Source organism: Haliaeetus albicilla, chromosome 22, assembly GCF_947461875.1.
Source record: "Haliaeetus albicilla chromosome 22, bHalAlb1.1, whole genome shotgun sequence".
Taxonomy (NCBI): Eukaryota; Metazoa; Chordata; class Aves; order Accipitriformes; family Accipitridae; genus Haliaeetus; species Haliaeetus albicilla.
In genome coordinates this window covers 15,148,927-15,171,758 of record NC_091504.1, presented here as the reverse complement: position 1 = coordinate 15,171,758, position 22,832 = coordinate 15,148,927, and the positions used below count along the sequence as shown (strand labels likewise).

The following is a 22,832-nucleotide window of genomic DNA, read 5'->3' as shown; positions in this document are numbered from 1 at the left end:
CTGCATTACTTTCTCAGCCAGTATTGTTTGTATTCTTCCCTCTTCAGGTGCTAAAGCTGTGCTATATCTATTTCTAGATAACCTGTGGCATGGATTATAATGTGTTCAACTAAGAAAATAAAACCAGGTATGTGTTAATTACATTAAGACTTTTCTTTGTATTTAACAGTAAACAAATCAGATGCACTTGCTAAAAAAATGAGGTGGATTGCAGCACATAAATTTCTTTTTATATAATTTATTTTTAAAGACTTATTCCAGTGAAGAAAAGATACTTTTTAGGGTTTTCAACATTCAATATTGTATAATATTACAGTAAGGCATTCTTAAATTGCATTTGGAAATCAAAGCTCTCCCCTTGCATAGGAATCAACAAAGTGACTTCTGATAACAGTATTCTGTGCAGAATATTCTCCCCATGCAATTATTCCAACTTCTGAAGCTATAGCAAGAATATATGCTAATTGAATATTAGTTAAATTTCAAAAGGAAAATAGTCATTCCATGTTTAGTTTCTGTCAGTGGCGTCTATATTAGCTTCATTTATAGACTTCTCATTATATAAAACTAGGATGTAACAGAAACCCAAGGTGTGACTGCAAAACAGAATGTCTTTGCTTTCATATTGCTGCTGGCTCTGAAGGGCTAAGAAAATAAAGTATGGGAAATGGGAGAAAATACAATCTCTAGGTAACAAGATCTGATCCAAAGGTTGCTAAAAGTCAGTGGAAATCTGTTGATTTCAGACTTTTTGAGATTGTTTTTGCAGAGTAAAAAGAGTCCCATTTACATTTTCCAGAGTGTAATAGAAAATACTAAATTTCTTGATTTTAAAATACCCTCTCAAATATAAAACTAAAATAGACTTGAGTTAAAGGGTTATCTAGAAGCTACAACTCTCACTCTTTAATACACTTTCTACTAAGAAAGTTGTATCTAGGAGCAAAGTAAAAATTCTCAGAACTGTTCTTTTCAATGACATATCACCATATGAATTCTGCTATTCTTCCATATTCCACATAGGTCTCATTTTCAAGAGAGAAACATGTCAACAACTTTCTTGTTATTTAGGATGATAACAAATTGAGAGCTGTTCTGGGGCATGGTGCACAATCAGGAATCTGTATCTTCAGCTTGGGGAAACTTTTTGAAACTGTTTCTATTTGTCTAATATGGAGAAAAAAATCACATCATTTGACATAGCCTAATTTTGCTTAGCAAGCATATCTAGCAGCTCTTTCTCTATGCCTTGGCTGCTCAGTTCATTTAAACTGTAGTATCTATGAACAATCTTTTCATCTGTGACAACAACCACCCGAAGCCCATGTGTATCTTCTCCCAGCTGACATCCTATAGCTGATGAAACCACCACTTCCAGTCCTCTGTAGGACCCTCCAGCATTCCTATGGTAATGTCCAGAAAATACAGCTTTAATACCTGTTTAAAAAAAAAAAAAGAAAAAAAGAGTATGTATTTAGTTAGCAGTTGCAGTTCATATATAAAATGTGTTTACAGTAAAAGATATTGCTTAAGTTATATGCTGAGGCTTAAACAGCTGCTGGAGTTGTAGAGAAAGTTCTATAGCAAGTACAGCTACAGGTGTCGTGTTTACCTTCATTCTTTAATGGTTCATAAAGCATAAAATCAAAAGTAAACCATTTAACTGAACTTGCATTTTTAACAAATAATTAGCAAACAGCAATAAATAATTCTAATAGTAATAAATAATTAGCAAAAACTTTATTCTGCCCCACTAGCTCTGTTTAGGGTTACTGGACTCTGACTTCCTTATGCTTACTGCAAGGTGTGTTTGTCATCTTGCTAGTCCTTTGGCTAGAAAGAAGGAACACTCTAGAGGAAACTCATTAAAATTAGAAAAAAATTTCAGTAATAGATAACTGCCTAAAGAATGATGCTACTGAAACATGAGTTGAAAGCCAAGGACTGTGGAGCTGTTCTTGTCAATTAACATGCAGAAAATTCACTAAGGAGAGCTTAAACCTGTTTACTCATGGGCAGTGACCTTAAAAAAAAAAAAAAAAAAAAAAAAAAAAAAGGCAAGACAAATAAACATAAATGAGACAATAATTTGTAATCTTTTCTCAAAGACAGTGGGGGGTTTATCACAGATGGAATAGAGCCAGGTACATCAAAGGAACTTAAGCAGAAGAGGTTGTGAGTTATAATAAGAAGGGAAGAAAGATGAGAGCAGCCAAAAAATGAAAGGTTGACAACCTGCAAGAGGAGTCAGGCTTGGTAATGACATGAAATAACATTTACCTAGTATGGGGTACAAACAAGGCAGGTTTATTGTGATTTCCTCTGTATTTTTAATGACTTAAGGCTGTTCTATTTCTTTTTTCAAAATAGACTATTTATATTTTGGACTGTATTGGGGTAAAAAAAATAACTCGATTATAAACTTGAAAAGAAAGAAATACATTTGATCTGTTGCAGGAGACAACAATATGCTATATCGAAAATTTCTGGGTCACATGCAAGTATCATCCAAGCTTGCTCAGGAGTAGAAGAAAAGCTAAATGACAAGCAGCAGCAGGTAAAGAGGACAAACATACTTCATATTTAAGACTTTATAATGTACTTCAAAATCCTTGGCTGAATCATTGTCCAACTGATTAGCCAAACAAATGTTTAAAGAAGTCCAACCCTTCTTCTCCTTCTGTCAGAATATGTAGTTTAACAAAAAAATAAATAAGTTTGCAAATTATATCTGATTTTGACCACTTCTAAAGATGATCCATATGCCAGGTCTACTTTCCTGCCATGCTCCTCAGCAGCTATGGGATTTTTAAAGAAATTTTGAAACAATTTCAAATTAAATGAAATTGTGTCCTCCTCACCTCCAAACCAGTAATTTATACTTTGTTTCTTCTGCCTTGCAAACATAAACAAATTGGTAGAAGCTGTATTCACTACTCTGAATGGCCTTTCTGATTGTCTTTACAGGTCAAATTCATGCTGCCAAATAGATTATCGTCCCCTTTCCATTTGATGTTTTATAGATTTTAATCAAATGTTTTTATTACTACAAAATAATGAAACCTTGTTTAGTCTCACGAGTCAAAAAAGGAAAGAAAAAGCCATTTTGATGCTTATCTTTCCTGTCAAAGTTTGCAAAACCATTAACAACAGAGTGGAGAACCAAGCTTATTCCTAAGAGAGAACATGCTATCATAGACAAGTATTTCATTTCCAGGTTATGCCAGCATCCTTCACCATTTAGCCATTCTATGCACTGTTGATAGGTACAGCTGAGCATCACCGTCAACAGCATTCGTAGTTTGGCAAAAAATTATTCATCAGCTTTCTTGCTAATTTAAAGTGGTGCATATTTTATTTTGAATGAAAATGTGGAGTTAGTATAAAGAGCTAATTTTACAAACAGGTTTTGAGATTAATTTTTGGCATGCTTAGTCTAAGATCCTTGGATTTCAGATTATTACGGCTTCCTGAAGCTGTATCTAATGCTGTTTTATACTGTAGTGAAACAGAAAAAATACTGGAGCAGACGGCTGACAATATTGGGAATTTTGTTGTTTATCATCAAGTGTGAAACATGTAAATTAATTTTATATTTTGTTACAGAAAGTGTTTAGATTTGGTGTTCATTTATGATACTATTGATAATTTAAAAATTTTCAAAGGCACCTAAAGGATTTAGGTGTAATTTCTCTATTGAAATACAATAGGTTGTGTGCTCCTTAATCATAATGACACTTTAATGGTTCTACATAAAGCATCTGAAAATACATTAAGTTAATTTTAATACTGAGTGACTCAAAAAAACACACAAAGGATTCCCTGACAACTATGACTAGATAGCCAGCAGGTTATCAAAATAACTGGCTGCTTTATAAAACTGAATCTTTCCTATTAGTTTGCTACGTTGGCTAAAAAACTGCTGTGTTATAATAGAAAAATATTTTGCTGGCACTATTCTATAGATGCTGTACCTTGCTGAATATAATTTATGTTAATACTGAAAAATAAACTAACAAGCAAAAGTCTAAACATGTGCCTGTTCCTGAAAAGGACAGCAGAGAAGAGTGAAGCTTAGCACACAGGGGACAAGTGCCAGGTGTGATGTGCTCCCTGATGGCACGCCTTTCCTCAGCACACAGTGAAGGTCTTGCTCACCATCCCAGGCTAAAAGCTATCCTTAAATAAGCAGCACTGATAATTACCTTTCCAGCCATTGCTTTTATCATTACAGAATAATGAGCAAGCCTATAAAAATACACAGGGGTGGTCACTGTGATGACAACACCAAACTTCATTTGTTATTTTTCATATATTCCAACAATCTGCCATTCCATGCTTAACACAAAAGGTAACACATGCTTAGTCCTGTTCAAGTGGTAGGCCAGAGAATGGGTAATTTGTGAGATACTATAACCTTAAATGACATTTTAAAAAGCAAGCTAGCAACAACTGAGTTTGCCTTCAGACAGGAGAAATTCTAGAAAAGAGTAGAGGCAATTTAAAGGCAGAGAGCTGTTATTAGGAACACACTATAACTTCACAAGGAAATCCTTACTTGTCTAGCCCCCAAAACCTTCCACCCTTTCTCCTGCAGTAGATTACACCTCTTCCACAGTGATTAAATGAAAAGGGAAGTAGGTGAACCTGTCCTAAGACAGTTGGCTACATCAGTCTTCTGCTTTTGTGGGAGTGATTTGAAGACTGATATAAAATAGATAAACTAGGCTCAAATTATAGTTAAAAATTAAGCAGCTTGGAAAGCAAAATATAAATTATTCTGCTGTATGCCTGGTAAAAGCTACATGGGCTTTCATATTTCAAAATCCAAACCCTTCTCAAATAGCAAATGACTCAAGGCAGAAAACAGAGAATGAATTTACCTTTACATTGAATAGTGGTATATGGTCATTGTATGATAGAACTTGTCTGCTATCCTATTTTAGTTTATCAGTACTAATTCTCTTTGCTCGGTGTAACTTGCTCATCTATCTGTGGTATGAGTTACACTTGTAAGTAAGTCAGCATAATAACTCTAATGAGAGCTTGCTCTGACTCAGCAACAGTTTGTTGCTTCTTTTTTTTTTTTTTTTTTAAAAAGCCTGGGAGAAACCCAGTCAGAATACCTCAAAAGGCAATGGTGGAATGTAAAAGCCCTGTGACATAATGGGCTCTTTGCAGAGATTCTGTACTTTCTAGATATTATTTGCGTCCTTAAAATCATAATATAAAGATGTTTTACAACTGATGCTATAGTCAGTTTGAGAGTGAGCAGTCATTTCTCAACTCCTACTATGCTGCAGCTTATTATAGTGACTGTAACGTAACATACTTAAGCAATTCAAGCAGCAGAACTAAGTGTTTCTCTCTCTCTCATTATATGCACACCTATCCAAACCATGAGGCTGCACTTGCCTCCTCCGCCCCCCAATCTTTCTGCAGTGACAGACAGAACGTGCCCATCTAGAGCTGCTTATGGCGTGGCTGGGCATTCTCTTCTCTTGCTTCCTAATACAGAGAACAAAACTGGACATTGTGGGACCTTTACATATGACGTCCTACTCGTTGAAGTGGGACCCATCTTGCTTTGTTCTTAAAAGAGCAAGCTCTGATGGGCTAGGAGAGGATGCTGAGTAGACAAGGCTGCTTACTGGAGCCTCTGAGTTAAAGCATTCTTGGGGAGGACATAAGACAAACTAAGCTTAATGTTACCAATTTGCTTTTAGCTTAGAGCTGCCTGTAATGGATCCACATATGTAGCACTTTCCTGTCCTTCAAGCACTTAACAAACAACCGATGGTCTACAGCAACGTTCTAGATTCCACTCTCAGGCACACATCTAGCATGAACCTCACTGTGTCTTGGTCTTTCCCTGCAGAGTTAAGCGGCAGCAAAATGAAGGATCAAGGATTGAACATTTAGGAACCTAACATTTGGCCTGCTTGATTACTGCAACAGCTAGATCTGTAAAATACCCTTACCAGCTTCCAAAAAGTGACAGTGCTACTACAGTAACAAGTTCTTTTCAATATTTTCCACTTTTTCTGCAGGTAAGCAGAACTACTATAGTCTATGAAAAAGTTAGGAAAACGTAACAATCATACAAGCATAGTGAAGTGTAAACTCATGTGACACATCTTTAGTACAGGAAATAAGTGCTCTCTTTTTACTGGAAGCATCCGTGTCCCTAAAGTAGCATCTTCCTACCACCCAGAGAATTTAACCTTTGGAATTAAAAGAGGAACAGAAGCCAAGACTTTGTGTCATCATATATGTAAATCAAACCTGACATACAGTTTCAGTGTAATTAGAAGGACAGAAGATACAAAAGTAATAAAGCAGCTTTAGTTATGCTATAAGAAAAACAAAAATCTCCCCTCCTCTGAGAATTCAATGGAAGATTTTGACAAACAGCAGACAGACACCAGGTAAAAAGTTTGGCCCACAAATCATGCAGCTTTTTTTCTTCTTAGGCAAATACTGCAACTTCACCAGAATTACATTTAACATCTGCTAACTGCCTACGCTCAAGAAATTATTTTGTTATGGAACTGAAGTAAGAGTGGTTTGTAAGCAGTGCAAATATGGTGCCTGACACCAGAGAGGATGTGATTTAAAACCTCTTTTATCTCCTGTTGGCTATGGGAAGCAGATTCTGCCTAAACAAGCTGGTGTTTATGGGTACTGTTCATCCAAATTTCCCCTTTTAGCATATGTATGTCATTCGGATCCTAATTGCACCTAGACGGGTGTTCAGTGCTGAAACGCCCTTGTGGATCTAGCTGCTCAGCATCAGCCTCTGCTAGAATTTAGCATCTGCTTTAGATACCTCCCAGTGAAAATTTTACCCAGACTTCAGTTTTCAGGTACTCTACTTCCCATGCTAGTATTAATTCTTGTTATTGTTGTGTTACAGTATGTTACATCTTGAACAAAGAAACAAACAGGTCACTGCTGTGTATTAATAGAAGTCTAACTGATGTTGTTTTTTCTTCAATAGCGCTTTTTTGTTCACTCAACTGTACTCCACTCACTTTTGTTAGTTAGCATAAGAAGGAAATCTGAACCAGTCAATGTAATAATACTAAGATGACAAGCAGGCAATTTACTTTGCTCTTGCTTTTGATCTTAAGTATAAAAAGAATCTTAGAGATGTATGCACTCAAATTTAATTTATTCATTTCAGATGTTTTTCTGAAGTAATACTGTCAAGTTGCAAGCAACCCCCCCCCCCATTTTTTTTTCCTAAACTCTGTGAGGAAAGAACAGGTCTCATTTTATAGCCTGCTTTAAAGTATCCTCAGGTCAGTTAAATGCATCCAGCTATACAGAAAAAGGCACAGTCCCTTTCCACTACCAAAAAAAAAAAAAAAAAAAAAAAAAAAAAAAAAAAAAAAAGTAGAGCAGTGATTTTTTTCTAATCCCTGGTTTCTGAAATAGCAGTTGGGAAAAGCTTTCATATAAAAGCTGTATGAAATACTAAAAAACTACTGTGTAAATAAATGTCCAAAGGATGGCACCTTCACAAGCATTCATTATTTCATTTTTTTTATTAAATACATACTTATTTGAATTTAAATGTGACTGGAGGTTTCACAGTATCCATTAACCAAAAAAGCAGGATCCATTACTGCAAGACACTATTCATACCTAATGGATTATTCATTAAAAGAAAAAAAGGGATTAAAATCAGAATAAAGAAAAAACTGTGCAAATACTGTAAACCCCCCCCTGCAAAACAAACCACATACACTGTCTCTGTGATCATCATCGTCTGATGTCAGACTGCGTAACAATACAACAGTTAGGGAGTACCTGCTAGGGAAAAAAGGCCTGAACTCCCAAGTTCATTTTTGATCAGAACAGGTCTGGAAGCCAGAGACTCAGGCTGGGCACCATTCGTTGTTGGACACCAGGTCTTGCTCTGTCTGTTCTAAAACTGTACTTGGATCATGAAAAAGCCTAAAACCAACAAGCTTCATGCCTGCACACCAAACATGAGTTTTCAGAACCAATCAATCTGCAAAAAAAATCAGTGTATTTGTAAAAAAAGGTTTAAATACAGGAAATTATTCTGATTTTAGTAAACCAAAGATGTCCTCCTGTCATGCAATTTGCCATCATTTTCTGATCAAGCACAAAACGTCCTTTTTAGTTCTGATCTGACAAAGCTGAATCCAAAAGACAAAAAGATTTATTGTTTCCAAAGATCTGATCATAACTCTTTCTCCCTGTAGAACAATGCATTCCTACTAAAGAACAAAATATCTATTTTGGTACAAATTCTGTGAGCCCAAAGCAGCCTATTTAGCATAAATAATCCATGACATAACAACCAACCAAAACATGGATTGTTCAAGAGTCATCTGAGGAGATTTAATACATAAGTTCATAAGCCTTACACTCTTCATTAGCTTGACCATGAAACAAGTTAATAAATCCTTGTTTTTACGCTAATTCACACACTACATTATGTCACTTCAGCCTGTAAGGCTACACAGTGGCTTTGGTAAGGCAAGAGGTAAGTGCTGAGAAGGGTAATTAATAGCTCATGTAATTCAGTATGCTACCTTTGATGCTATCCGTATGTTCATTCATAAGCAGAATCTTTAAACAACTCACTTCTTAAAAAATTTCAAAAAAATTAATATTTTAATTTGGATACCTGTTTTCAAGTAAAAAACCTGATATGAACACTTTGCTCATGGTTTCTATTGCAGACACTTCTCAACAGAAAATTCAAAAACACCTCTGAGGACTTTTCCCCCCATCCCCTCACTTCCAGTGTCTGCTTTCTAAAGCCAGCTCACCAGTAAGTAGTCATCACAAGACCTTCACCAAGCTCTTGTTGATTTGCATCTTTCTCAGTTTAACAGCTCTGGTAAGATGGACAATTTTTACCGGCATTTCCCTTTTTCCCTTGGTTGTCTCTTCAAGCTTTGTGAACCAAAACAGCACACTGTATTAAAAAGGGCTTTTCTTACAGAGATGGTGTATTTGGTACTGTTAAACTGACTCACTGGCCTAATAGGGAAAGAGATCTAAACAAGTACCTGAGATTTGCTTTGGATGCATCACGGAAAAGGTTGGTACAGAAAGGGATGACCAGGCCAATCAGGCTCAGGAGCAACTGCCATGTATACAACCATTACATCCTTGCTGACTGCAGGAGCTCTGATTTAAGAGAGATCATTCTTTGTAATGATGACCATCTTACAGCCCTTCTGAGTTCCCGAACAACCCAAAGCAGAATAAAGTTCTGAAAGAAGCTGAGTCCTATATGAAATATTCACCGCTTCTTTCAGGCCTGGTGATACTGAAAAAAATTTGAAAAAAAACTTTAGCTACCCCAGTGTTGTTAGCATGCTGTTGATTTTATTTCTGACAAGAATCAGATGAGAAAATAGTTCATTACATGAAAAGAAACTACATACTGAATATCATGCAGAAGGCGGTTTGTCTGTTAGCAGGAGGTAAGCTTATTTTACAGAATTTTATAAGTACAGCATCTTCTTTCCCCAAATTCTAGTTTATCACTGAGAAACCCTTCTAAACAACAGTTCTGCAGCACCAAGGAGAAGGGTCAGCATGATTTTGACATAATTGCACTGTAAGAGAACAAAGGCATTTAGCTGTGTCTCACGGATAATTCCCCTGAGAGTGATTACATCCCAGTCTTAGCTTATTGTGCAGTTGCAGTCCCATAATTCCTAGTCTCTTCTCCCTTACTTGGTACTCTACTGCTGTTGTGTTCTGTAGCATAGAAAAATGAAAGCACGTGGAAGACTGGGCATGTTTTCAACTTCATTTGGGGCAGGAAAGAAAGGGGGCTGCGGCCTGCCTTCCCTATGTGGACCAACAGACAACCACATCTTCTTTAATCAGTGTTTTGACCAGCCTTTCTGTTTAAGGAGTAGTTAAGTCATAAAAATGTCTCTATTTGAAATGTGAAATGCTAGCTAAGTCATCTTTTTGCTTTATTAAACAGGTAACAGGTGTATTCCATAACAAGATTTTGTGAAATACATCTGTTTTCCTAACTTCTTGAAAAATTTGATGTTTGCTAGTGTAATTCAAGAAATACACTGAGCCCCAATCTCAAAGAAAATCTAGTTGCAATGATTACAGAAATGCAAATAGGTTAAAACAAGATGGAAAATAATGCACCCACATTTATCTTGAAATATTAAAAATAATTTCATAAGGAAATATGCACCTAGAAAACAATTTTTCTCACACAGTCGGATGATACTGGGCTGGAATTCAGACTTGAACTAGTTTAAATTCCAGGGACGTCTAACTCTGATTTCTATAATTACACTCACTTCCATGGCTTGCTTCCAAAAAACCCTGAATTCAGAAGAAGCTGTTTTCCAACTCTAGTTCCTAATGTACAAAAGCCATTTTGAGGCAGGTTTGCTGTGTCCAAAATGCGACTGGCCTAGCCTCAGTTGGAAATCAAACTGCTCAACCCAGCGCTATGGACAGTGTAAAAATATAGGAAGAAAATTACCAATATAAAAATAAACCAAAGAAAAGCAAGCAGATTTTCCAAATTAGGAAGAGAATGCCTGGAATAATCAGCATAGGCAATCAGTAGCATGCTTTATTTAGACTGAGCCTTCAGTTAAATAAATGCTTTTCTCAGCAAAAGCAAATGAGACTGTAAGAGAACGAGAAGGCTAAATTAGTGCAATATGAATGACATAATAAATATGTAATGGGTACAGTACAGACCTTGCTTCTCCTCCCATGCACTCCATAGAGAATTTTGGGAAAAAAAAAGTGGTTCTGACTGAGCAATGAAATATTTCTCATGGTCTAGATTATCATCCTTTAAGTGCTGATTAATGAACTATTTTTTACAGTAACTGCAGACATGAATCAAAGTTCACTGCATTTCATTTACAGATTTATGGCTCTCAATACAGACTACAGGTGAAGTTCAACGCAAACAAAAGGAGGCATTTCTTCACAGTTGTGAAACATGAAACTCCCTTCCGCAGATCATTGTGAAAGCTGAGAGTTTTCAAAAAATCAACTGAACAAATCTATAAAAGAATCACCAAATTGCACTATATTGATAGTGTTAATATGATACAGTAAGTCCCTGAAAGAAAAATTGTTGGAGATAGAAGAGTACTTGAAAGAAATAACATTATGCACTTTGCTGTCTTGTGGTCTTCGCAAGGTTTGGCTAGTTGGAGAAGCAGGAGACTAGGGATTGTCATTCTGGTCTAGTTACTCTGCTTTTATGTTAGCTATTCAAGTTTAATGATAAAATTGGGTTTAAAACAGAATTATGCTTATCTAAAAATCACTGCTTCACTGGCCAAACCTCTTGCTCAATCAAGGACTGAAGAAGAGGATATACTAGCAAAAGCTGATCCTGTATGTGTATTTGTCCCCAAAACTGCAGCAGCTAGAGAGGAGCAGCAGTAGAGCCAAAACGGAAGCAAATAGGTCAAGAAGCATCTCTGTAAAGAAATGAAATTGTATTGAGTGAAAAACCTGAATGTTATCAACACTCTAGTACCCTTTCAGAGTTTTCATTGGCAGGAGAACGAAATAAGTAGTATCCAGGCACAGGAAGATGCTACTATAAGAGGCACGTGTGTAGATATTTATGTGTAGATACCTATTTTTAAAAAGGCAATGTTTCTGGCAAATACAACCATTTAAGTCACATGGATAAACTGATCTTGAGCACTTCCCCTGGAGTATTGGCCACAAACTGGCTTTTCTTCCTTCCTTTCACTTGCAGCATACAGCTGCTTTCTGAAGTGCTGAACGACGTGGTCGGTTCAACAGTAATACATGTCCTCAGAACAATTTTGCACTCCAAAATTATGTTCTTTCAGCTTTCCTACAAGAGCACACATTAACCATAGACATTTTTTGCTGTACCTTTTTTCTCCCCTGGGCCTGTGGTGTACATAATTTTTTCAAGACCACAATGCTACAAAGCGAATGATAATATTTAGTAGTCTTTGTAAACAAAATCTCTTGTGTGGAATAGAATTGATTTTATCTCATTGCAGTTTGAGAGTGCTCACATCACCCCATCTGCCAAGCAGGTGTTACAGCAGCAAACAAAGATGTGAAAACACCACTCACAGCACTGTTAACAGAACTGTTCAGCGCTCAGGCAGTTCTCAGATCCTATTCTCCAGAAAAACCCCAATCATTTCCCACCAACAGAGCTCCAGTAGAACGAAACAGTCCCACTGGTGCCAGGGATCAACACCCTCCATTTCATAACCTCTTCAGTCAACCTTAAGTAACAACATTATAGAATTATTTTGTGCAGCCCTTTAGAAGCTCTGTGTTACCCTACCTTCTTCATCAGAGGAGTATGTGTGAATAAAACAGAACTGAATAATTAGAATTTGCAGCACACAGCACTGTAAGAATCTTAATAAAAATATCCTATGTACTGTTGTTTGCAAACATGATCCTGCAAAGTTGCAGAAAAACGCTTCCTTAAATTTGCTTTGTAGAGTAAAGAATCTAGAGCTTGATGCAACTGGTGGTCAGTGGGTCCATGTAAGTGGGAGACAAGATATTATTTTGCAAAGTGTATCTATGTCAAAAGTATTTTTATAGAGGACAACACTGAATAGAACTATATAGACAAGGATCTTAGTCTCAGTTGGTTTTCCTGTATAATCAGAGGAGAAAAAACAGGCACAGCCAGAGGGTGGGTGATTCCAGATCACCTAATTAGAGTGCTGGTCTAAATAAGCCTTTAGAGGTGCTGTCTGTAGAAGGTCACTCTCTGCTTCAGGTTAATTTTTGTGAATGCCTCTTGTGACCTGTCAGAGGAATTTATTTCCTGGTTTTGCTACTTTTTCCATTTGAAAGTGAAGCTTTCTCAGAGACCCAACACAAACCCCAAACAATCCTAGTTTGCCGTGTGTTCTGAGGATCAAAAACAAGTTTTTATCAATCAAAACTACAGCCCAGTGGATAAAACAGATTTCACAAATTTATCTAAGTAAATGTCATTACAGCCTGTACTAAATAAATGTATTTTATTTTGTACTTGCTGCTGAAGTTCTGAAAAAAATGTCTACGTCTGTATGTATCTACATGCTAGATTACATTACCATAACTGGGGAAAAGTCTTAAAAAACACTGCTCTTGCACAGTGACGTAGAAGATGCCAAATTTGGTCACTCTACCTGTGCCGTGAGCGCATAATTTCAGGGTTGAAAGAGGTTGATCTAAATCACTGAAGTTGAGAATATTTAAAACTAAATTATCTTAGATACTGACAAAGTGACATGCATAAGCAAGCACTGAGATTACTCACTTGCCAAAATCGAGGTCTCAATGGCAGGAGGAAGGAAGTATTACTCCCTTGTCAACTTTGATTACACAACAAAGAAAATAATGAAACATAGCATATGTTGTCTGGTAAATTTTAGAAACAACAGCTTCCAGCACTCCATGCTTTAATTCTGTGGTCAAATATATCTCAGCTGTGGATGTTCAGAAAGCTGCTTCTTCCTTTAGTACTACTCTCTTGTCATAACATTTCTAAGAGGAGAATGTAGGTATCGCACTCTTTAATAAGTAAAGGTGTTAGAAGTTACAGCACCTACAATCACAAATATAATGAAAAAATATGCCACTTAATAACGTTATTTTTCCCCATATGTACAAATTAAGTATTCTTAACCACATCTGAAAAATTGCTTTGAAGACACTTAGATGAACTTAAAACTTTTTAATTAAAAAAAGCTGGAGACTGCAGGGAATTTTCTTCTCTATTTTATATCTGTTATTTAGTTGATTCTCTCTTGGATGCAAAATCTCTCACCTAGATAGACCACCTGTACTTTTCATCTCACTCTGAATGAAAAAGCCTTTTCTCAACTTTACTGGTGAAAAAACAGCTATTAATTTAGGTTTTATTCAACAGAGCTCTTAAACAAGTTCAGACATGAACTTAAATGTTTTAGTTCATTAGGGCCATTAAGAAACATTTATTGCTATATCATGTTAAGTAATGTAAGTAATTTCAGTGTGTCAGTGATGGTTCTCAGGACAAAAAGTCTTTAGAAGATTGTCTATAGCTCTACAAAAATACTCATACTTTTCAGGTCATAGAAAAAAAAAATAAATCTTTAACGTCCTAAGAAAACTATACTGGAATGAGATATGTAAGAAAAAAGTATGTCTTCTATTACATAAACTGCTTAATTTAAAAACTAATTTATTACTTATGTTTATCAAAGACACATAACATGCAGACCAGATTTTTGGCTAGATCACTACTACTTCTTTATTTTCCCTACAAAGCTATGAGCAAACCTATTTATATCAGCACTAGAAAATTCTTAAAAGCTGAATATGCATTTCACACAGCAGAGTTGAGTGACTCCAGCAGATCTCACAGATGAGAACGTCAGGTCAGCTCATTCACAGTTCTTGCACACAGGTTTTTTCTGTACTTAGCTTCTGCTTGTAGAGGAGACAGAGCTTTGACAACTGAGGCTAAACTTTCAGAAGTTATACAAATAGGCTTTCAGAAATGTATTTCACTTAAATTATAAACTATGTTCTCAACTAGAGTTGATTTTCACTGTCACTGAAATCACTTCTTCAAGGACAATACTTGTTATAATGCATTTCAAGAAGAAATGGGTTAGGAGGATTTCTTAGACATGCAACTTACAAGTATGGTTTAACTTTGCATAGTAGTAATACATATTTACAAGTGCCAGATTTTCAATTTATAAATATTTATCATGAGGACATGATTTTATCTTTAATTAGCCCAACTGTTAAGGACACTTCTAATGTGAGAAATGTAATTCAGTGTTTTGTGCCAGATGTAGCCTCTACAGCTAGTCTTTTATCTCTTGTTTGTAATGAGCGGATACTTAAACCAAAAACATTATGTAATATGTAAGTGATTAGAAGAGAATAACTACAGAAGATCTGGGCTCTGAATTTAAAGTAATAATTTTCTGAAGTTGCATACCTCACTTTAAAGCACCTGTGCAATATCACCACACTTTAAGTATCTGATTATTTCCTACACATACCCATAAGAATTTCTTTGTTCATGGAAGGACCTGAATTACTAGATTGTCCTTCCTTTCCTGTCTCTCTCTAAGCAGGTAAGTTACGGCTCTGTGTTTGACACTTCTAGAAAAAGTATAAACAGGAAAACTGGGATGGTTCCAGGTCTGATCCTGGGTTATCAACAACTGAAATATGATGCCCATGTAGCAACACTGCATTGCCAAACATAGCAACCCCTAAAACATGCACATTATACTGAAATTTTTCATAATTACACAACAAACCTTTGGAGTGGTTGGGAACACTGAATCAGAGGGCAAGAGAGCAGAAGGAAGGACTGGTGCCAGGTCGGGGGAAGAAGAATAACAGCAGCCTGGTGGACTCATTAAAAAGGCAGACTTACTTTCTTTTTCCAGAATAAATAGTCACACCAAATTTCTAACTTATGTGCTGTAAGGGGTTCGTGTTCTTAAAATTCAAGTCATAATTTAAGAAAAACCCAAACAAATGCCAAGTAGATTGGGATTTCATTAACAATATTCTGTGTTTTAATCCTCCAAGAATGTATGAAGTGAACTGGGGGAAAACCAATTTCATGTATAATGATATGCTGAAATAAATTATTCTTTGGCAAAGCAGAGAGTCAGAAAATAAATGGTGTCATTGCATATCTGTGCATCTGTCCTACCATGATAACTGCCTGTTTGCAATCCACTTATAACATTTTGTAGTCTTACAAAGACCATTCTTCAACTGAATAATAAAATGGAAACAAAATGCACACGTTACTAAGGAAACTCTGAGCCAACTTTTGATTCAGCTAATTTTTCTCAGCAGTCTGAGTTACACTGAGCTGCTTGCCCTCTGTATTCATTTAATTAGCAAAATGTTTGATTATTGGATTGCGTGCGAATATTACCTATTGACTCATTTACTTATTGTATAAAACAGCAAGCAAAAGATTACTGTTTTAATGTATTCATGAAGGAACCAAACAACACGCTGTTTTGGGAGGATTTTTAGGGATGGGAAAGAGGGATGCAATGAGAAATTATGGAGGGAAGGTACAAATAGGATGTTGGCACAGAAAGGAGTTTGGGAATTTCTTCTGTAGAGTTGTCTTGTATTGCTGGCTTCCCATCCTCTCGTCTTTTCCCCATCACTTGAAGCCTACCCAACTTTTGGTTAAGCCTCTGAATGCACATAAGGAGAATCAGTCTGAAATATCCCTCTAAGAAACATGATAATGTAACATGATAAATGTTACAATGGTAACATTTTGCATAATTTCTTTTACCTCTTGATGAATTATATTCCCAGTACTGAGTGTTGCCAAATGTTAGTAAACCATCTGGATGACAGAAAACTCTAGAACACAACTGCTCTGGTTTCCACATTAATGCTTATTTACTGGGATACACCTGTATGGCAGCGTCCTTCTGCTAACAAGCTCTGCAGTGAACTAGGATCTGTTTTTAATCAACAGTTTGTAAGCAGTCATCTAGCTTCCCAACTTCCCAATAGCACAATACTTCCCACTATATTAACACTAGCACAAAAATTAAAAAGAGATATTGTGAGGTATTCTCAGCGCGTCTCCTTATGGGAAAAAACCCCACTTGTAAATCTTGAATCTGCAAATATGTCAGTCCCCTGGAGAGCCCTCAGATAGCTGTGAATTTTGGCCCCACTGATTGGAAACAGTAGGAAATTCAGAGCTTGAAAATTAGGCTCCTTTTGGATGAGTGCAGGCTTAACAATTATATGGTAAATTAGGAACAATATCATAAACAATTTGCATTGTTCGGTAATCCAAATAACATGCTCTCTTACAGATACAGAGAAAATGACACTCCGATGCAGCGATGGCAGGCTGGCAGGAAATTTTGAGGGACTAGCACACCCCAGGAACACGAACGCAATTAACAGGAAACAATGGGAACAGCATAGAGGAGTAGCTGCATACTGTGACTGTCTCCATGGCATTCAAGTATCATCAAACAAAGCTAAGGGATTTGGTACAATATACTTGTTTAGCACATGCTCCACCTGCCCATCATCCCAGAAATGGCCCCTATTAGTAATGGATATGCAAAGGATTGATCTTAGTAGAGCAAGGCTCTTTTTAACACTGAATAAATCTGGAGTGCATTACACTCTTGGTTTAAAATTGGCTCAGTGTGGGAGAAAACAACCTCCAAGGTAATTCTGAATTCTGTTTCCATGTTTTATGTAAAACATAAATTCTGTATTTTTCTCCTATGGCAATACCTGATCTTGCACTCCGTAGGCAGGAACAACTCAGGTTGTCTTACATCTAACAGTACTTGCAAAATAGAATCCTTGCTATTTATTTTAAAGAGTTTTTCACTTTTCACTCAAAGTTTTAAATTTTGTTTGGTACTTTTTACAGGTGATTAGATTCAGTTGGCAATTTTGACCTACGGGGAATAATGAGGCTTACAAGCAGTATCTAAAATTCCTTGAAAACAGTACCATTTAAGTTAAATGTATTTTGTCTGACAGCATAGCCATTAACAATTTGAAACAAAAATTCAAAAATAGGAAAATCTGAGAAAATACCTGCTTTATGAAACTTTTCCATTATCTCTTGACGAACTGATTTTTCCAAGTTGAAATAATCGTGGTCTTCATCAGGTTTTCTCAGAAACAGAGGGATGTGCTGAAATACTATTATATGCTTGCATTTCTGTTTTTCAGCAACAGCCAGCTGCTCATTGAGCCACACATCCTGGGCTTGCTTTAACTCAGGGCATTTGGAAGAATCAAAGTATAACTGAGAATTCAGCACAAGAAAGAAAACACCTCCAACCCAAAAGCTGAAGTAGTCATCTCCCCAGTTCTTGCAATAATTATCTATTGTTTCTCTTGTTGGAGTATTGCCGATATCATGATTTCCACTGACAAATACCAATGGGATGTCCTGGTCAGTGTTCTTCAGAACATTCTTCAAATCTTGCTCTTGGTCCTTTCTCCATTGAGTTCCTATAGAAAAAACCAAACACATTTTAGTGTTTATGCTACATTTTCCTACCCTCATCATCAGCTTTTGTTTATGGAATGATGCGTAGTAAGAAAATATTCTATATTAGATGTGATCATGATAATATGCAGGTATCTAGAATACATCTTCACTTTACTACTGTATGTCCACTCAACCCTTCCTCCCACTTCTTTCCCTCCCTTATCAAGTACTCAGCCATTTTCAATAACTTGCCTTAAGCAAGGTTCTGGATAGGAACCAACAGATAACATAGCAGAAGTGATATAACGGTCAGTGATTTGCACCAAAAGCTTTAGCAGGCTGATTCTTTTCAGCTATAGACTGATGACACGGCGAAAAAGTGCAGCAACCTTGGATGGTGTAACAGCTTAACACAAGGGTAAAAAACGGGTCAACTTCTGGTTTATATTTTATGGCTGTGCAAAGGAATTAAGGTTGAGGTTTTTTTTCATTACAAGAACTACTTTAACAGCAAAAATATAATTAGTGTCTTGTGGCGACTTGTTTATACGATGAGTCTGTTTTAATAATGAGCATGGCATTAATTACAAAGAAAGGTAATTGTGTACTTTGTTAGTTTTTCCTGCATCTCTGTTTTTATATTAAAATGCACACCCAGACAGTTACTCTTCTGGTTGTCAGAAATTTGTCCTTGTCTAGGAAGCTTTATCTAATTGCTAGATTAATTTACAATCACTGCAAAAAATTTAGAAAGGATTTTTTTAAAAAAGCAGTTATTTTATTCTAATGATGACAGAAGGGGTTTTTTTTTAAGCTTTCTAAAGAGTAATGTTTAATCAGAGGCCATTGATATGTTTATTATTCATGAATTAAATTGAACATTTATAAATTGTATTTTGTCCTGCAATACATAACATATATCTAACACAGGCTAATTTCACAAATAGTAACTGCATTTTTTAACCAAGAAGTTGTAACAGGATTTTTACAAGAACTCTGAAATCAGATTTATAACATACATTTGCATAGAAGTCTATGCAAATCAATCATCATGTGTTTTTAAATTGTGCTTTATTTTTGTAAGTACACATATATATTGTACATTGAAATGTATTAGAGGGGCTCCTGTAATCTAACTATGAGAGAAGAGATTTTTTTGCTTCATGTTTCTTCAAAATACTTATGATCAATATGTTGACAAACACTGACCCTTAGTAACTATTATTAGTGAAGATTTCAATTCCATTTCCATACCCTATAGATACAGGCTTAAGTACCACCTTATTGCCACTACTAGAATTCTACAGCTTTAGAAAAATACTGGGAAAAAACCATATTCATATTATGTCTAAATTATGTCTAAATGTAAAGACAGATGTGAGATTTGATATGTGGTGCATAAAGTCAAAATCCACAACTCTCTTGTGTTTAACTGCTGTACAGGGTAGAAAGTTATTGTAGCAAAAGTCTTTGAGTAACTTGAGAAATACTGGGCATATAATGTACCAGGACTGCGGTCAGTTTAGGCCATCCTTCCAGTTATGGAAAATATCCTTGCCAATCCTAGAAAAAACAGGGCAAATCACATCTCATGTTACTTGGAGGAGCTGGATTTAAAAAAATAAAAAGAAAAAATTTAAATAAACCTAGTGCATTTTATTGTCCATGGGGTCAGGAACACGGCTGAGAAAGCTGGTTTTCCTGTCACTGCCCACCTTCCTGTGCAAAGAGTTGGCAATTTGAAGCTATAAATATGAAAATGTATGGGGGAGGGGGGCGGGGAAAAGGCAAGGGGGAAGGCTCTGTTAAGATATATGTAAACACATTACACCATGTTAATCTCCATGCTATCGCTTTGGGAAATTTAGCTAACAGTTTCAGAGTATAAAGACATTTATGCATAAGTTACAGAAATAATTTGTAGAATTATGTATACTTCTTCCCAGCGGTGAAATTCAAGCTCTAGAGACTAACACTTAGATTAGATTTGTCGACAGCAGGGCACTCATTTAATGCAATATTATTTCTATAGCAACAGAGAGACATATTCAGTGTTTTACTGCAGAAAACAGATCGCTTAAAATCGAAAACAAGGTCTCTGCCCAAAGAGTCTAGGAAATCATGCTAAGTAAAGATTATTTTAGGACAATTGTATCTTGGCTTGACCTTTTCTTGGTAGAAGGTCAAAACAACTTCAAAAGAAGAGAAACCCATGGAGATAAAGGTGGGAAAAGGCAGAGTAATATCTCTGTACTCTTTGGGTGTAGCGCTGGAGAGGAAAGGCTAGGACGTACACACTAACTGCGAGTTGTACTACAGTAGCACACGCTATTTGTGCTACGTTGAGCCACACCACTATGCAGTGCCCCCCCTGAAGGCACCTCCCTCTAAATTTACAACTGAGGTAAGTCGTAGATACAGAATTGATAAAGAAAAGAAGGAAGCCACTAGAAAATGACAGCGGTCACTGCCATAGCATAGAAAATACCACCTTTAATCTCTACCAGGCACAGAGCTAGCTATAATATTTAATTATTCCAATTTTTATGAAGAAAAGTTTTATGCGATGACATGTACTTCTTTAGTATAGATAGAGGTTTGTTGTAGGTGAATAGGAAAAGAATATAATGCCAAGAGGCAATGTATTAAAAACATTTGGGAACTGTCAGGGTAGATGTAACTGAAATTAATTTCTGTTCTGTTTATTCTGGCATCATGTGCAGTGACATTTTTAAATCCCAGGCTACAATATTCTGTCTTTAGGTTAGATTCTGTAAATACAGTCTTGCCCTGAGATAAACGACTTCACAAATTAACAGCCCATAAAGGGCAGTTTGATTTTTATGAAAAACATGAAAGTGAGAACTCTTGCTAGTGTAGTTGCCTACAATTTTCCGCAGCTTCCCAGTCTACCATTTTTGAAAACTGAGCGATGTGAACAGGAGCATAAAGGTACAATGTTAATATCTCTGTTCCAGTACATCTTTCTGTTGTATGTTGTATCACTATTTGCCTAAACACTTCCAATATTCTTTCCTGCATTGCTTAAAGGAGTAAAGACAACCTGCCTTCACTCACTGAAAGAGCAGATTTCAAGAAAGTACTTCTAAAGCATTTTTGCTGAAGCTGGCTTCAGACAGCAGAAGTAGAATTCACAGATTATTCTGCCAAAGAAATAATCCTTCAGCGACGAATCCACAGTTCCAGTTTACTTTGGTATTCCACAGAATAGAGCACCTTTATAACAAAGTGTTGGGTTTGGTTTTTTTAATGCACTAGCTATAAAAAAAAATTGAAGCACTGTTTACCCCCAAACCATATCTCTGCAATGCATGCTGATTGCAATTTTTGCATCTGAGGCAACTCTTCAGTTACAGTAACCTCCACCAACATTGTAACTTTTTTCCCAAAAAGTATTCCAAAGGAAAAATCAGCAATCAATTAACAATAGCACCCATTTTTCTACTGAAAAGAAGGGGAAAGGAGGAGGTTGTAATGGTATTATGAGGTGGTACCCGCAGGCATTTCTGTGTTCGTGTTAGGAGAAGAGCTCCAACTACTCCTCCCCCCCAAGGCAGGACAAGCCTGCCAGCCCCTGTGGGTACGGTGGGAATGGTGGAGGTATTGGCCTCAATCTCCAATTCATGTCATTTTCCAAGAGATGGAAGTTCTAGTGAGGTAATCCGACTTCTTTTAACAATCAAAGCTATTGGTCATAAATTCACAGAGAAAAAGACCGTCAGAGGTCAATTACTCGGTATTATGTGATAATGCTGCATTTCAGAGAACTTTTTACTCTCCAAAGATCTGAGAAGTCACTTTCAGGGATCTGGCTGGCACAAGCTGACTCAGCCACAGGGCAGACTGCTGCAGCTCGACCCATGATACTGATGTTGCTGCTGTTTCTACACCTCCTTTTGGGGGTGGCTTTTCTCAGGAGCCAGAACAGTACCTCTCGTTTACCTGGTTCTGCAAATCTTGACACAGACAGTAGTGTGTCATGGTTTGCTACAGGAAAGGCTATAGACATGAAAAAAATGCAGACTTAACATCTGACTTTAAAAGTTTGGCAAGGGGAGCCATAACTGAGCCAGAGTACATATCTACATCCCCAGTGATGCTTTGCACTAAGTTACAGTGGTCTCTGTCTGCACAACATCTGCACTCAGCTTAGGCTGAAGAGCAGCACAGGCACTTTTAGGATGAAGCTACGCAAGATGTCTTCAGCCAATTTAACAACATCTAAAAATGTAGCACAATCATTTCCTGGATTTCTGAAGTATTCTGCCTCAGTATTTCAATGTATCTTAAAAGTGTCCCAAACTTAAGACGAGTTGCAAACACATAATTTTTAAAGGAAAGCACAAATTTTCAGTTTGAAAAAGAAGAAAGTTAAAAAGACTAGTTTAACTGTGAGCCTTTATGTGAGCAATGCTCTTGAAAAGCCCTGATATAACTGCAATCTGCCTAACTTTTAACCCAAGAGACCGATTATCAACAGTTAAGAGCTAAATTGTAGATTAAAATACTATACAATATATCAAATAGAAATAGTAACTAAATCTGATAAAAGCAAAATAAAAAATGTCAGAACACCACCAATGAAAATGGAACTTATAAAAACATTGGGCCTGTTCCTTCTGTAATTTATGATGATATAGGGAGAATTAGTCTGAGATCAAAAGACAAGTTAATTCTTGTTGGACGCAATCACATGATTGTTATAAGCAAACAAAGGACAGATTTGTGTATTTTCCTGGGCCTTACAGTGCATCACAATTGTTTTAATCAAAGAGTCTAACTGTTTTGG

The 22,832-nt window shown here is 36.4% G+C and overlaps 1 protein-coding gene and 1 long non-coding RNA gene across 3 annotated transcripts in view; one reads left to right on the top strand and one right to left on the bottom strand.

Moving 5' to 3' along the window:
* Positions 1-218: 218 nt before the first annotated feature.
* CPPED1 (calcineurin like phosphoesterase domain containing 1) overlaps positions 219-22,832 on the bottom strand; it is a 50,215-nt gene continuing 27,601 nt past the window's right edge. The window contains exons 3-5 of one of the 2 annotated variants that reach the window (XM_069809976.1): positions 17,620-18,042; positions 15,321-15,409; positions 219-1,437 (exon numbers count right to left, since the gene is read on the bottom strand). In XM_069809976.1, the coding sequence (XP_069666077.1) occupies positions 1,351-1,437; positions 15,321-15,409; positions 17,620-18,042 (599 nt within the window). In that variant the 3' untranslated portion in view covers positions 219-1,350. The remainder of the gene's footprint in view (positions 1,438-15,320; positions 15,410-17,619; positions 18,043-22,832) is intronic. The other variant, XM_069809975.1, reaches the window with a different exon arrangement.
* LOC138690531 (uncharacterized) lies at positions 2,461-18,687 on the top strand. The gene is made up of 4 exons (XR_011329306.1): positions 2,461-2,557; positions 5,879-6,050; positions 8,721-8,812; positions 16,872-18,687. It is a non-coding gene; the product is annotated as an uncharacterized lncRNA (long non-coding RNA).